This window comes from Malurus melanocephalus, unplaced genomic scaffold, assembly GCF_030028575.1.
Source record: "Malurus melanocephalus ecotype Western Australia unplaced genomic scaffold, MMel_1.1 scaffold_12, whole genome shotgun sequence".
In the NCBI taxonomy this organism is placed as follows: Eukaryota; Metazoa; Chordata; class Aves; order Passeriformes; family Maluridae; genus Malurus; species Malurus melanocephalus.
The window spans coordinates 3,313,076-3,328,571 of NW_026623244.1; the positions used below are offsets into that span (position 1 = coordinate 3,313,076).

The 15,496-nt window shown below is 55.5% G+C and overlaps 1 protein-coding gene across 1 annotated transcript; it reads right to left on the reverse strand.

Moving 5' to 3' along the window:
* Positions 1–578: 578 nt before the first annotated feature.
* Positions 579–4,775, reverse strand: GOT1 (glutamic-oxaloacetic transaminase 1). The gene is made up of 9 exons (XM_057380748.1): positions 4,558–4,775; positions 4,075–4,256; positions 3,410–3,533; positions 3,113–3,225; positions 2,819–2,923; positions 2,114–2,264; positions 1,813–1,978; positions 1,542–1,684; positions 579–1,280 (listed from the first exon to the last, which is right to left on the reverse strand). The coding sequence occupies exons 1-9, from the start codon at positions 4,670–4,672 to the stop codon at positions 1,141–1,143; spliced, it is 1,239 nt and encodes a 412-aa protein (XP_057236731.1). The 5' UTR covers positions 4,673–4,775; the 3' UTR covers positions 579–1,140.
* Between the last annotated feature and the right edge of the window lie 10,721 nt (positions 4,776–15,496).

Sequence of the window (15,496 nt, forward strand, 5' to 3'; positions counted from 1 at the left end):
TCTTCCCAAGATCCTKTCAGGAAGCTGCTCTGTCAGTTCACAAATAGATCTGCAGTGACTGCAGAGAGCAGAAACAGATGGTCTCAGTTCTTTTTCAGAGCCAGAAACACAGGCTGTTGCTGGCAGAACTTGCTGAAGCCAGTGGGAGTAGCTGGTGGTTCACCAGGGGCCTGCTGAAAAGGATGAACAGAAGAGTTCTGCTTTGACACCCATGGGGCAGCCCAGGAGCTCTGGACTGGGGGTGATGGCCAAATGGCTGGGAAACGACCACCCAGAAAGGAAGCATATACAGACAGGATGAGCTGGGCAGCACAGAGCAGTGAGAGCAGAAAGAACATGAGATGGTCATGGGAGGAACTGGTTGGCTTCCTGGAGTCACAGGGWGCTCTTAACAACACTCTCCTAATAAGACTCCCCCTTTAGTAGCAATTGTGATCATCAAAGATGCAACGCATTCTGAGAGAGAAAGGGACAGCCTTGAAACAAGCAAAGTAGACAAACCAGGGTGTTGAGGCTTTAACCTCAGCCTGGACAGAAGTTCATACAACCTGAAGACATGACATCACACAAGGCAGGGGTAGCGTTCAGAGACGAAGGTTTAATCTCATGTCAGCAACACAAAGAAGCAATTATCACAATTACAAATATTTGCTCGTATAAGGCTCAGAAATTGGGAAGGATGGGACGGTTGGAGAGAGGAAGCTAGCAACAGCTTTACCCCTCCCCAAAATACTACTGAGTGACATTAGTTCACAAGACATGTGAGATCCCAACCACTGGGCTGTTACCTCACAGTGCATTGCACTGGTACCAGACTTTGCCATGATCAAAGTGATCAGTTACATGGAGTTGATTTGGACGTGCTAAAGATGCAGCTTTAAGTGCCTGAAGACCAGGCTGCTGTTGTGAGACAAGAGCTGAGGTGGCTCATGCTGCCCCCACCTCCTGGGGGCACTGGCTTACCATATTGCAAGGGCCATTTAAAAAAACATCCAAAGATTATTATCCCTGATTGAGCTACAGCTCCCATCTTTATTAGACCCCAGGAGGTGTGGGACAAGGCAAGCCATGAGCAGAGAAAGACATGGACTACACACTATAGCTTTGGTGACTTCWTGTAAGTTTGGTTGTTCATGTGCTTCACTGGATTTTTGTGACGGCTTCATGGATGGACTTGGCCACATAGTCCAGGTTCTTGGTAGTTAGGCCACACATGTTGATGCGCCCACTGGCCATCAGGTAGATGTGTTTTTCCTTGACCATGTAYTCCACCTGCTTAGCTGGGGAAACAATTTGAAATCAGGTCAGAGGAGTGACCCACAGCTTAGAAAAGCCCAAAGAACCGGGGATGCTTGAATTTTTCACAAACAGAAAGCTTCAAGCACTGGCCACTAAAATACTGTCCCTCCCTGGCCATAGACGCAGTGATGCCAAAACTCCAGTGAGACTGAGAGATTCCTTTTGGAGTGCTTCAGCCCAGCTCACCCACAGCAAAACTGTCCTCACCCAATCCTCCCTTCACCAGGCCACTTGATACTTACGGTTCAAGCCTGTGAAGCTGAACATGCCGATCTGYTCTGTGATGTGGTTCCAGGTGCCTGGGGTCTTAAGGGCCTCCAGTCGAGACCGCAGCTCTGACCGCATCAGCAAGACCCGATCTGCCATTGTCTTCACATTGCCCTTCCTGAAGCAGGCAGGAAGCAGAGCATGAGAACAGGCTCCCATTTGGGTCTGAAGCCATCTGGCCAAGCCTGGCACTCAGGAGACAGCTTCCCTCCCTTCCCCTCTCCCACCRGCCCTGGCAACACGTACCACTCATCAAAGAGCTGCGGGGAAGCAAGTGTAGTAGCCACAATGCGTGCTCCCTGGGAGGGAGGGTTGGACCAAGTGGTGCGCACAATCTTCTCCATCTGGGAGAGCACACGCTGCACATTGTCGGCATCTTTGCCCACCACAGTCAGGTTCCCCACCCGTTCATCTGTGGAAAAGCCAAGAGATGTGAGCCACWGGTTCCACACGGTGTGGCAAAACAGAGCATTCCCCACCCCTCAGCATGCCAGCCCCATCTGTCTGGGTATGATGCTACTGGGCCAGCTTACTGCCAGACACTCACTGTAGAGCCCAAAGTTCTTGGAAAACGACTGTGCACAGAAGAGCTCAAAGCCCTCGGAGACAAAGTATCGCACAGCCCAGGCATCCTTGTCCAGGCTGCCTGAGGCAAACCCTTGGTACGCAGAGTCGAAGAATGGAAACAGGCACCGGCGCTGTAAGGAGGAACAGTGTTAGAGGGAAACCCCCTCCCCACAACCTTTSCTTTACCCCCCACAGTACCCGTAGGGGGGAAAAATGACCATTGAGTTTCTGTGTGAATTCAAAGGAAACATGGTCCAGCAACACCAGACTGAAATACTTTCTACTGGGATAAAAGAATAGAAAGACTGAAGCAGTCAGTAAAAGTAAATGCAGAAGAAAAACTGCATTTGAGGACACAAGAAGTGCACCACTTCATATGCCACTATCCAGCACCTGCCTGTGGATAATCTTTGCAGCAGGAGAAACCTCACTACAGCCCATTCCACAGAGTATGAAAATAAGAACTTGGAGACACAACAAGAACTGCAATGCATCTATCCTCTGAGCACAGACAACTAGCATTCTGTTATCAACCTCTCCTTTTAACACCTGCCTTGTCAGACTCTTTCAGCTTCTGCCATCTCTCATGCCATTCCCCAAAGCCCATTTGGGATGCAAATGTTCAGGCTGGCTCAAGAGCTATTTGTCCCCTCAGCACTGCCTTAATCCCAGCAGCAGCCCATACCTTCATGACAGCAGCAATCTGCTTCCACTGCTCAGAAGTAGGGTCTGTGCCTGTTGGGTTGTGCGCGCAGGCATGGAGGATGAAAATGGAGCACTCCGGGGCTTGCTGAGGAGAGAACACATACACACATTGATGAGACTGGGCACCCACAGCACAGGGAGRGGCCTGGAGCTGCTCTGGGCACTGGCAGTCTCTTCTGTAGTGATCCATTTCCCAGCCCAGCATACGAGAGCCCAGCCAGCTGCAGACACTGAGATTACAGCACCAAGCTCATCCCATACCAGTTTTACTCACCTCCATGTCATTCAGCAGCCCCTGGAGATCCAGACCCCTCTTGGCAGCATCCCAGTAGTGGTAGGTTCTAATATCTTTGAAGCCAGCATCCATAAAAACAGAATTGTGGTTCTCTGAAGAAAGAAATTACTTTTCAGAAAAGCCGGCCCTATCTCCAACAAGCTGCCTTCTTCAGCCCCAGCATCTCCCTTTACACACACAGAAACGCACTCTCTCATTGCCCAGGGCCCTGCAAAAAAACAAGGCTGTGCGTCCCTTCCTTGCTGACCCACAGGGCTCCCTGAGAGCAACACTYACCCCAGGTTGGAGCGGAGACGTAGACTGGGGTGGCCGTGTTGTTGTTTCCATTGTACCAGCGCCTCAGGAACTCTGCACCAATCCGCAGGGCGCCTGTTCCACCCAGGGACTGAACGCTTCCGACCTGCAAGAGACAGTTACCAGCATTGTCCACCCGATCAACACTGCTACCAGCACACAGAAAGCAGAGGTGCTTGCAAGAGTGAGACAGGATCCCACATGTGCTCCCTAGGGCCACCCCAGGCAGAATGACATCCCCTTCCAGTGGTCTTCAACCTCCTTCAGTACGCAGACCCATCCTGACAACTTYTACTGTTATAAATAGACTTCAGCCATTCCTGTTACGTTTTGGCACAGAACAGATTCTCAGCTAGTAGTTTATTTCAGGAAAGGTGGTATATTATCTGACTTAGGTTTCCTGTGGGGAAACTATTAAAAGATGAAGGAAAACACAGACTCCATTCACGGCCCACGTTTGGTTTTCCCCAAAACCACAACTACTTGCACAAACAGTTTCARGTACATGGGTTCATAAAGTAAGTTACAACCRGGAAAGACCACGTCAAATACTGCCRAAATGAAGGACCTCTATACATTTGTGCTCCTTTACTCAGCCTGCTGCAGAGGCACCCCAGGGACCCCAGTGCTCCCCATCCACCACATACTCGGTTCTCCTTGATGGCAGGGCTGTCATCACCCAGGGCGATCCGGGAGGCGTTGGCCCGGAACTCGGGCAAGCCCAGGATGGGCAGGTACTCGTGGTTCAGGCTGTTGTCGTTGGCGATCATCTGTTCCACCTTCTTCACCACCGGCAGGACCCATGGCTGCCCCTCGTCCGTGCGGTAGGCTGCGGGAAAGGGAGAGCCGTCCTTCCTGCACCGAGGGGACGCCGCGCCGCCCGGCTCCCAGAGGGAYCTCCCGGGACGCCGAGGACGGCGGGCCGGCCGGCGCCGGGCTGCCCCACGACCTTGACGGCCGCTGGACCTCGCTGCCCGCCACCCCCCCGCGCCCGAGCGGTGACCTTTGGGGCTCGGGGCCCGCCGCTGCCGCCCGGCCGCTGCAGCAGGTGCGGAAGGCGCCGCAAGGGCACCGGCCGGCCCGCCCCGCGGAGAACGGCCCCGCCGAGCAGCGCGAAGCCACGGACTCACCGCCCACGCCGAGGTTGACTTTCCGTGAGTCCCCGTCCTCCCGGAAATCCGCCGTGAGCTTGAAGACGGCGACAGGCGGGGCGCGGGGGACGGCGGCGAAGATGGAGGCGGCCATGGCGACRCAGCCACTGCGGTCCGGTCCGGTCCGCTCCGGTTCCGTACGGCCGGCGCGCGGCGCCTGGAGGAGACGCTCACCTTCACCGGCGGGGCGGGGCCATCGCTCACACCGACCAATCAGCGCGCCGCATTCGGCCCCGCCCTCGCCGCCAGCCAACGGCGGCCCCGCCCTGGCTCGGGCGCCGCGCTGGCGGCCAATCGCGGCGGGGAGCGCGCGCGGTGACGCGGCGGCGCGGGGACGCAGAGGCCCCGCCCATGGCCGGCCGTACCCTCAGGCCGCGGCTGTGCTCTGTGGGGCCGGGCCCGGGCCGCCACCGGGCGGGCAGCGCTGGTGCCGAGGGGGACTCCCGCAGCCGCAGTTGTGGGGGCGCGGAGGGTCCCGGGATGCAATGCCCTGTGCAATACGGAGTGCTGCGGGGGATGTCGCGCCCTAGGCAGCGCTGCGCTACGGCAGTACTCGGGGGTGCACTGTACACGGTACAGTCCCCGTTGGGCACCCGGGACTGCAGATCAGCCCTGCAGGGAAGAGCCGGGGTGAACGGCAGCCCCGGGGTGCTGTGCCCGGGGTGCTGTGCCCGGGTGCTGTGCCCGGGGTGCAGGATGGTGCTGGCGTACAAGGCTCGGGGGTGCGGGAAGGTGCCAGGGGGCCGTGCCCAGGTGTGACGGGTCCGGGCGCAGTGCCCGGGGGCGGGGGTTCCACAGGGGCAGTGACGGGAGCGGGACGGGGACCGCTCTGAGGCCGGTGGGTGTTTCCACCTCAGGGCGGGTCACGGGGGCAGCCCTGTGCGTTTACCCCGGGTTTTTTAAGCGCTTTCCCGATTCACAGCCACCTGCAGGTCAGACGCYGTGGGCTGACCCCCTGAGCACCTCCCGGCCGCGGGGGAAAGCCCAGGGTCACCTGTGAAGTACCACTCGTTATCTCGGGACATGGCACTGATCCGTGGGGTCTTCCTCKCTGCGCATCGCTGCCAAACTCCACGCCGTTCGCGCAGGGACAGCGCCTCCCACGGTGCCTCCAGCGCTCTGTGGCTCTTGCGGGCCGCCCTCCAGCCATGCGGRGACCCCCGGGGCTCCGGGGCGCAGGGGCGGCCGCCGTCGGGGCGCRGAGGTGCCGRGYGGTGCCGGCAGGGGGCAGAGCCGGCCCGCGCATCCCGGCATCCCGCCGCCGGTCCCATCGCTGGTGCCCTCGCCCATCCCGCCGCCGGTCCCATCGCTGGTGCCCTCGCCCATCCCGCCGCCGGTCCCATCGCTGGTGCCCTCGCCCATCCCGCCGCCGGTCCCATCGCTGGTGCCCTCGCCCATCCCGCCGCCGGTCCCATCGCTGGTGCCCTCGCCCATCCCGCCGCCGGTCCCATCGCTGATGCCCTCGCCCATCCCGCAATCCCCGCGGGAGCGGCACCCACGGCTCCGGCCCGGCGGGGGCAGGCGGTCTGGGCTGCTCGATTATCGCACCCGCGGCTGGCCCCACGCCTTCCCGGGAAGAGGGGTCGGTGCTGCCCGGTGCGYGGCCAGCTCCGTTAGGAGCCTGCCACTTGTCTCGAGCGGCTTTTGAAGTTTGTGAGAATCCACCCGCGACCCGGCTACATCTGGGAAAGGCTTTGAGGGAAACGGGAAGGACGTCGCGAACAACAGCCCCGGCAGCGTGACACACAGCACACACACCCCCCTTCGTGACATAAAACACAGGGGTACAGGACGGGTAACACCATGCTGTCCCCAAACGCTTTTGCAGACAGCCCGTGTTATACRCTCCCTTTGTTAACCCAGCCAAGATCTCTCTGAAAACCAGTTTGGCTCCTTGGCCTCCTGCCGTCCCCATGGTGGCTATACAGCCCGGCTGCCCGGGAGGGAGCCCAGGGGCACAGCCCTCACCTCCCCCGGCTCGGGGCAGCACCTGGAAGAACTGCCTAGTGCACTTTCTGCTTAGCATGAGAGCAGGGAAGAGGCAGAGTTGTCTGTCGGCACAGTAGCGTGCCAGCACTTCTGCCTTCAGAGAAAACAACACAGTGGGAAAGGCAGAGGAGCAAGGCAGCAGTGCTGTCTGGCCCTGGTGGTGTTTTTAGTCCAACTTGGATAAAATTTCATTCATGSCTTGAGAAAAAGCTGCCTGGAAACCCATAAAGAGCTTCAGGTCTGGTTCCTGCAATAGCTGTGAACCTCTGTGAGCACCTGACCTTGCCAAGCTGCTGTCAGGATATTCAAACCTTAACCCTAATTCTACCCTTAAATCTAGCCCTGTCCTTAACCCTAACCGTAACTGGACAAAGAGCTCTTTGGTTTCTCAAGATCAGGGGATTGCTAAATGAGAGAGAGTGTAGTGCTGCAGGGAAGCAGCTGATGAGGACAAGGGCATCAGAGGGATCTGGGGTAGCCCACTGCAGGGTGAGTCATGTTTTCTGCTCGCAAAGAGTAGAGCACTGCACAAGTGGAATGCTGCAACGGGAAAAGCAGACACAGGCTGCTTAGAGCATCCTATTTCTGGAGCAGACAGAAGTGCTAGGGAGTCCCCAGACTATCAGGCTCTCACTGCACTTACTGGTTTCTAATCCTACCCCTTTCCAAAGAGCACTGGGATACTTGGGGACATGGCCAAGTGCTTTCCCAGTGCAGAACAGGGAAGTCACAAAGGCACAGAGGTGCTGCCTGCCAAGCTGGCTGCACCCAGTTGCTGCCTGGGACTGCAAGAGCAGGCTGAGCAGAGCTTATTGCAGGAAAGAATGTAATTTCCCCAAACTGGCACAATCTTGCACCCCTTCCTCAGGAGCTCCTGGGCAGTGTGAGCTCAGTGCTGCCAGTCTGGTGGAAACCGTCTRTGCTGCTGCCAGTGCCTGCAAGGCTGGGGTCGCTGACCCATCAGGAGTTACCTGCCCGTGCGCTTGGTGCCTCCGGCTCAGCCGGTGTCCCGTGCCCTTGACAGCAGGGAGTGGGACTCCGCTGGGAAGAGATGCAAGAATGAGACAATAAGAGACAAAGCAGCAGGCCGTCGGGCCCCCGAGCTGGGTGGCTTTGCGTTAGCAAGATCCCTCTGGCCCTGAGCTTTCATCTCCTCAGCCTACACAAAGGGTGCCACCAACATGTATGTAAAAGCAGGAGGAACATGGGAGCCAGCCCTGAGGCATCCCTCCCTTCATCTCCTGCCTTGGACTGACAGCCAGCAATGACCTGCCACTCAGTGGGAAAGCTTGCACACCTTAGCCAGAGTGAGGGAGCCCCCAGGCACGCAGGGCCATGCCGCACGCAGACAGGGCCCCCCACACTCTGCTTCTCCTGGGAGCCAGAGCAGGGGGGCTCAGCAGCCAGCCTGGCTTCTGCAGAGCTCAGGCTGCTGTGGGGATATGAGGACCACTGGGGACCAGGTGATGGCCTCCCCACACCACCAAGCCTCATGTGGTCTTGGAAAAAAAGCGCTTTTGAGGGTGAGCTCCACTGACCCCATCCCATTCACTCCCCCTTGCAAGATCCACTCTCACACTCCTCTGGCCTCTGCCTCCTTCTCTTCCTCTCCTTAGTGCCCTGCCCAGTACTGGGACACTGTTGATYCTGGCATCCCAGCCTGCCCATCTCGGTCTGAGGCTGGGTGCAAGCAGTGTGTGGCACAGAGCAGAACTGTGGCTGTTCCCAGTGGGTGCCGTGTGGGGGTTGTTTTCCCAGCATCCTCCAAATACAGATGTTTTCTCAGTGCAGGATCCAGACAGAAGAGGGTAAAATGTTTTCATTCCAAGCTCCGGAGGTCAGGTCATGGTTTGTCTAAATGGCTTTTGTTGCTGTAATTATCAGATTAGCTGATCTCTGGTRGTGCATTTAGGGGCAGCTACATTAACCGTGGATCCCGACCCCTCTGCTGCCACCCTGCCCAGCTGGGACAGTGCGTTTGCAATGGAGTACTGGGGATTGGGGGTGTCAAGAGAGCCAAGTGAAATGCTTGTGAATAATTTTGAGCTGGTACCTGAGTGGACCCTGGCCCAGGGGCAGGCAGTACATTTGAGGAAGACAGCAGCAAGGCTCCTTGACCTCAGACAATGCAATGATGCTGATCTGGGCCTCCCACTCCACCCTGCAATGCACAGCATCCACAGAGCCCTGGCCCAGGCACCTGCCTGCCTGGTGCTCAGCATGCAGACATGGGATGGGGCATCTGCGGTGCCTTTCCTCGCTCAGAGCTGGTGCTCCTTGCAGGCACCAAGCCCAGCAGGTCCCAGGGGAGAGCACTCCAGAACGTCACGCTGTGGCTGGGATGGGGGAGCCTGKGGCCTGYGCCTGGCTGCAGGGTGCTGTGAGTCTGGGCAGCCCCTGCAACCATCAMGGCACAGGAATAGGAGCGTGAGATACCMGGCAAGACACAGAGCATGACAGGGAGATGAGAGAGCAGGCTGAGGGGCAGATAAAAAGGGATCAGGAGTTTCCGGCCCCCCCAGCTCCTCGCCGTGTCCATGGGTCCGTCTGTCAGCGCCTGCGAGTGCTGATGGCATCGGGCCCTGGTGGCAGCCGGGGCCGCAGGTCCTGCCGAGGGGCACCGTCAGGGGGCGGACAGGGCCCCTGCCACCGCCTTCCCTCTGCACCAGGGCACCGGCACAGCTCGGACCCCAGCGTGCCCGAGACAAGCCCACACACAGCCCCGCAGGTGCCCCCTGAGCTCCCGGCCATGCTACCCTGCAGCGTCTGCTTCCTGGCTTCCTGCCCCACCAGCCCCATTCCCACAGATAGGGAGTGCCAGGGCTGTCACCCACTGGCACCCAAAAAAATCGGTTCCCATTCTGCTGAGCTGCAGATTTATCTCTGGCTGTGCAGAGGTCGTTTGCTKGGGCACCATGCCTGTGGCAACCCCCTGCCATGTCATTCCATCTCCTCTCTCACCTGCTGTAGGTGGGAGAAACTGGACATTCCCTTGATAAAAGCAGAAGCTCTACAATGAAATAAATCAAAATCAGAAAAGACTTTATTGTTTTTTCCATAAAACAACTTATTTAAAATGTGGCTTCACTGCATTTCAGTTTCTGAAGTTTTGTAATGCCTGAGCATAACACCTGATTGAATGAATGCTTCTGGAGCAGAATATCTGCATCTTCTCTTTTAAAGAATAATCTCTTTAAATGCTTCAGAAATTTCAACAGCAGAATTTTTCCTTCAAACACCCTGTTCCTACAGGAAWTTTTGGCTTCAGCAGAAGATACATTAAAAAAAATATGAACTATATGTTCCTGGTATTTTTTCTAATTGCCACCATGACAGAATCTGGTTAGCTCCAAGTCCATCTTTGCTTCCAGCTCAAAGCCAGAGAGCAATCCAGGGCASCAAGGACAAATCCTGTGCACTCCAAGAAGGAACATATCCACCCACCTAATTAGCCTCAAACCTCTCCTGCCATTGCAGTGTCTTGGGCACAGCCAGAGGTTTGCTATTTCTCTAAAACCTTTTTGCATGTTAGTCCTGGGGTGCCTGGAATCCTAGCCCAGGTTATGGACCACTCATGGCCATGCTTGCCTGTTCAATGTGTACTTGTTCTCACAAGCACCCAAGAGTTTTCCCTAATTTTTTCTTTTGTATCAGCATGTGCTTGCAGATGGCAGGAGACTGACACCTGGTACCCCGGTGCATTGAAGGTGGTTTCCTAAGGGTCTGGAGAACAGTGGAGAAAAAGACAAGCACTGCKGTGTCAAGGCATGGACTCCTGCAGAGTCAAGGAAATGTTTTTTCGGACATCTGACATGAGATAGCAGCCATTCCCCRAGGCAGTAAACCTTCTCTCTCACCAGTGAGCCTGGCTCAAGCACTGGGACAGAGACGCTGTTGTGTTGCAGGAAGCTGCTCTGCCATGGTGGACCCAGCYTGCTGGGCAGCTGCAGAGCTGTGCCCATGGGGCTGAGGCAACTGCAGCACAGSTGGACCCAGCTGGACCCCTCTGGACAGGGCTTGTCCCCAGTACAGCCAGGACAAGGCCAAGAAAAGTGAGTCCAGCTCCGGGAGCCCAGTGCTGCGGGTAGCTTCTGGACCTTGGTGTAGGAGCGGATTTACTGAAAACAATTTATTTAATATCAAAAATAATTTCTTTCAGCATTTCAGCTGGCGTCAGCCRAGTGCTTACTCACCCGGGAATTCAAACAAAGGCAGGGCTGGCGCCCAGCCAGGGGGTCGGGCGCTGGGTGGTCGTGTCCATCCCGGCCTTGGACCCGCCTCTGGGTCACTTGCGGGCTTGTGGCATGATGTCTCCATTTATTTATTGGAAATGTTTGAACAGGAAATGCTAATGGTTTGGGTTTGTGGAGACAGCTGGAGGGGTCCGGACGGAGCTGCTGAGAAGGGGAGGATGCACTGGGACAGGGCAGCCCAGCAGAGCCGGGGGAATCAGTGCTGCCRCTGGGGATTTGTCCCCTGTGTTTATGGTGAAGGGTCCAGTGGGAGGTGAGACCCTGCCAGCTCTGCTGCCTCCTCCTTCGCTGCTGCCTGCATCCCACACTGCACGGGAATGGCGCTGACAAAGTGGTGAAGGRGGAACGGCGGCCACAGGGCATGGCACATTTCATGCCATCGCCAGCCTGCTGGGTGCCCACTAGCGTGGGAGAGATGTGAAAGTACTGCCTGCCCCTGCTAGGGGGTCGAGAGGTTCCTATGCAGCCCCGCTCTGGAGCGGGCTGTTCCTGCATTTGCTGATAACAGAGGAGGTAAAGCCTGACCCAGGAAAGCAGGCAAGATCCGCAGAGATAAACTCCCCGCAGCAAGACAAAGGCACTGACCTCCTCACTGCACCAGCTGCCACATTCCCACAAGCACAGCAACAATTGCCCAGAAGCAGCCCTGAGACCTGCACCCYACTGGCCAGGCACTGGGAAAGGCCCCTGCGACAGCCAGGAGCACCTCTTGCCAGGATCATTGCACAGAAACCACAGCTTGGGGTTTTTAACCAAATCTGCTGTCCACGCCAATTAGATGGGCAGTGAGAGCAGAGAACTTGCTGTCATTGCTTGCTCCTTGTTCAGTGGCCTGGCCCTGCCCACGTTGCACAGCCAGAGGGATGCTGCACAAGCACCCCTTTGTTTTTCTTACCTCACACTTTCATCTGCCCATTTACAGTGCAGACCAGCTTTAAGTTTCATCCCCAAAAAACCAAGGGTCTTGTGCACTCACTGCTGCAATTCAGGTGTGATTTCCTGGAGCCCCGCACACCCACAGCACACCCAGGCTGCTGAACAGCAGGCACGGGCTCAGCTCTGTCCCCCTGCCCTGCTCATGTCCCACTCATCGACCGGGAGGCTGGAGCCTGTGTGGCACTTCCGTGGGTCTCTGTGTCAGCGTGGCCCCAAGCGAGCACCAGCTGAAAAAGGCAGAGGCACTTAATGGGATTTGCAGAAACACAGCTCAGTTACACACCATACGCCTGTTGTCTCAGGCATGTTTTTAAAATCTTTATCTCTGCATCATTAAACACTGATCTACATTTGAAAAGAATCCCTTTGGTTCCCTACCTCTGAAATGAGGATAACTACCCTTCACCTCATAGCAGGGTTATGAGGATAAACAGATTAAAGACTGTGATACTGTTGCAAAGAAGGTTAAACAAGCCCCTGTGACAGACAGCCCAGGGGCAGGGACCAGCATCAGAGCCATGCACAGCATAAGCTGCCGACCCACGTCTGCACCATGCTAATAACCCCAAAATCCCAGCGACAGRTTTGCTGCTGTCTGCCTYCCCAGGACACAGTCCTCAGCTAGCYGAAAGCCTGCAGAGGGGACAGTGCCCCATCCCGGGATGTGCACCTGTGCCCTGAGCCTGGGAAAGGTGAGTGCAGGGGGAAGAGGGGCTGCAAAGTGCTCATGAGTAGCTCAAAGCTTCAAGAGGACATCAGAGGTCCAGGTGCAGCAACKAGAGCYTGTGGGCAGTGGGGTGCAGCAGGGCAGCTGTTCCCTCTGCACATCCCTCAGAGCAGAGCAACCCTCTCCTACTGCCCACAGCCCTGCCCATGCCTGTCCCTCTGGGTGCCCTGGGCTGGCAGGGACAGTGAGGAGATGTGCACTTCTGCAGAAAGAGCTGGTGGGGGAGAGGATGAGCCAGACAATTACTGTCTGGAAAGTCTCACCCGGATCCCTAGTAAAATAATGGCACAAATATTAAGAAAAGGAGCTCTGTAAACATCTAGAGGATAATGAAACCATGAGCTATAAGCAGGATGGGATTTGTAAATAAAGGACTGTGCCAAAAACAACAAGCCCTCCATAATTGTTTTGGATAGAAGGACAAGATTAGTGCGGGAAGGGGACTCGGCGGATGTCATGAGAGGAGACCTGAAAACATGGGGTCTGTCCTCCTGCCTGGCCATTAGAGTCTCTGGCATGTTWGGGCAGGTTTAAGGGGGCTGACCTGCACAAAAGGTGCCCCTGAKGGCACAGCTGGCACCTGGGGACATTCCTAACCTCTGCAGCTGGACATGTGCACTCCCCTAGCCTGTCACTTGTCACATCAGCACTGCAGAAGTTGCYCATGCTTTGGCCACCTCTGAGCTGCCAGCTGAGTGCAAGGCTAAACCTGTACTTCTATCCCAAATGAGGGACATCTCCCTGCTACATCTCACAGGGCTGGGACCCGTGCAGTGCAGGAACAAGCCAGCTGGATGGTCATGGAGCAGCAGAATGGGAACTAAAACAAATCCAGGAGTGGAAAACAATGCTGGCACCTTGCATGAGGTTCCCCAGGTTTGGACAAAACTCTGTCTTTTGTGAACATCAAAATGGCATGTTCTGTGGGACTGTAGGGTTCCCCGGTGCTCTCAAGTATCCGCTTTTTTGGCCAGACATACAGGAAATGTGCATGCACCTCCTTGCAAGCAGCCCTTTGAAATGCTGCACTGTAAAAGCACACGTCAGCAGCGGCAGTCATCTGCAGCGCATAGGCCAAACTGGCCCAGTGTAGTGTAGACACTGCATGGGAGGAAAAGCAGAAGCCTGGCCCAAATGTAGCTGATTTGGTAGTGGAGCCTTGGTTCCTGCAGCAGCCAGTGGTGCCGGGCTGGATAAGGCGCTCGCCGGCTGCATGTGGCAGGCAGGGCAAAGCACGCTCGCAAAGCCACGGTGAAATGCACCATATATGGTGAAGGTATTATTAGTCTGTAGCTTCTTCCTAGGATCTTCTGAGGAACTCCTGCTGGAAAATGGGCAACGAAGAGGTTTGACTGTGTCTCAAGTAGGGACTTGAACTGCCCATAGGACTAGAAGCAATGGCTTCAGMGAAACAGGGAGCAGTGAGGTGTCAGACCCTTGGGTATCTGTGAGGTGCTTAACAATATTCTGGTTAAGTATTTGTCTTAATTAGCACTGATTGCCCACCCATTTCCTAYACCCTGTCTAGTCTCCAGAAGTTGTTCTCAACAGGGAGAGGCTGCAATGGTGTCAGCACTGGTCTCCAGGTCCCCAGTGCAGGCACAAGCAAGCTCAGAACCTTGGCTGCTGCCCTAAAGTCATGAAAAAGATGGAGTACCTGGTTATGGGTTTTGACTGAGCCAAATGCCATGCTGGATGTGTTGGCAAAGGAAGTGGGCTATCCCTCTGGTGGCAGGGGCTAACACAAGGCTYTGGCTCTGACTAGGGTTGGTTTGGGGTCCTGGGGATGAGCAGCAGGATGTGAGCTCAATGCGGGCACCACATGATGAACACAGTCCTGGGCATCAGAGCTGGAAGTRCAGCAAATGGGAGTCGTGAGGGAGTGCCTTGTGCAGCAAAAGGATGAGATGGCAACCCTGAGATGCTGTGACTAACCTGGTGCCCCACTTAAAAAAGATCCAGATGAAGTGGGAGATGTAAATGTAATTCCCCCTCATATTTCCCACAGCATCCTTGCAGACAGAGCGGGGAGGTTTGGGCTGGAAAGGGGAAGACACAAGGTGGCTTAAAAGTGAGTGAAGTGGTGGAATCTGTGTCTTCAGACACTTCCAAAATTCAATGGATTGAGGCCCAACCAGCGAGCTGTACTGCCAGAGTTCCCGAGGCCAAAATTATTCTGTGAAATGAGAGAGAGTGCAGAAAAGAGGCACAGAAAAGACACAATTGCAGGAGAACGCACCCCACAGTGACAGAATCAAGCTCAACCTGYTTTCTTCTTAAAAAAGCTCAAGAAATTTGACTGCTATGCACAAGTACTCTCATAGTAAGAAAATACCGTGTGCTAACRTCTTTTTATTCCAGCCAAAAAAGGCAGAACAAGAATCAATGGCTGGAAATTAAAAGCCAGACAACCCTGCATAAGAAATACGACATACATTTCCTGAGCAATGCTGATCAACCAGTGGATTWAGCATCAGTGATTAAATAAGACCAAACCATGAACTCCTTCGTGCCTCCAGACCAGATGCTTTTGWGCATCAGTGAAACCCCAGATTATTCAAGTCCAGAAAGAGTAACAAGATGAAGCAACTGGGGAGATCAGCACAGGTGATCTAATGACTAACTCTGATCTTAAACATTGTGAGTAAAAATACATCGTATTACTAATTCACACAGAAATTGCACAAACTCCGTGTAAACACCGGACAGTTGACATCTGCAAATCCACAGATGGAGGGGGACGGCAGTTGCTACTCCTGTTTTAGAAACAGGAAAACACCCAGCCCACGGACAACTCTTAGAGATGAGACTGAGACCAGGAGCGAGACACGAGCTTGGAACACCGGGAGTTTGTCACCAGGAAAATGCATGAGCAGGATGGGGTCTGCCCCAGGATGCTTCTGGATACTGTGTGTAGAGACACGGGACACTGCGTGGGGAAGAAATGCTCTTTCTCTATAGGGCTAGGGGGACCACTCAAAGAATATGACCATTCCAGGAAAAGTAGGATCAG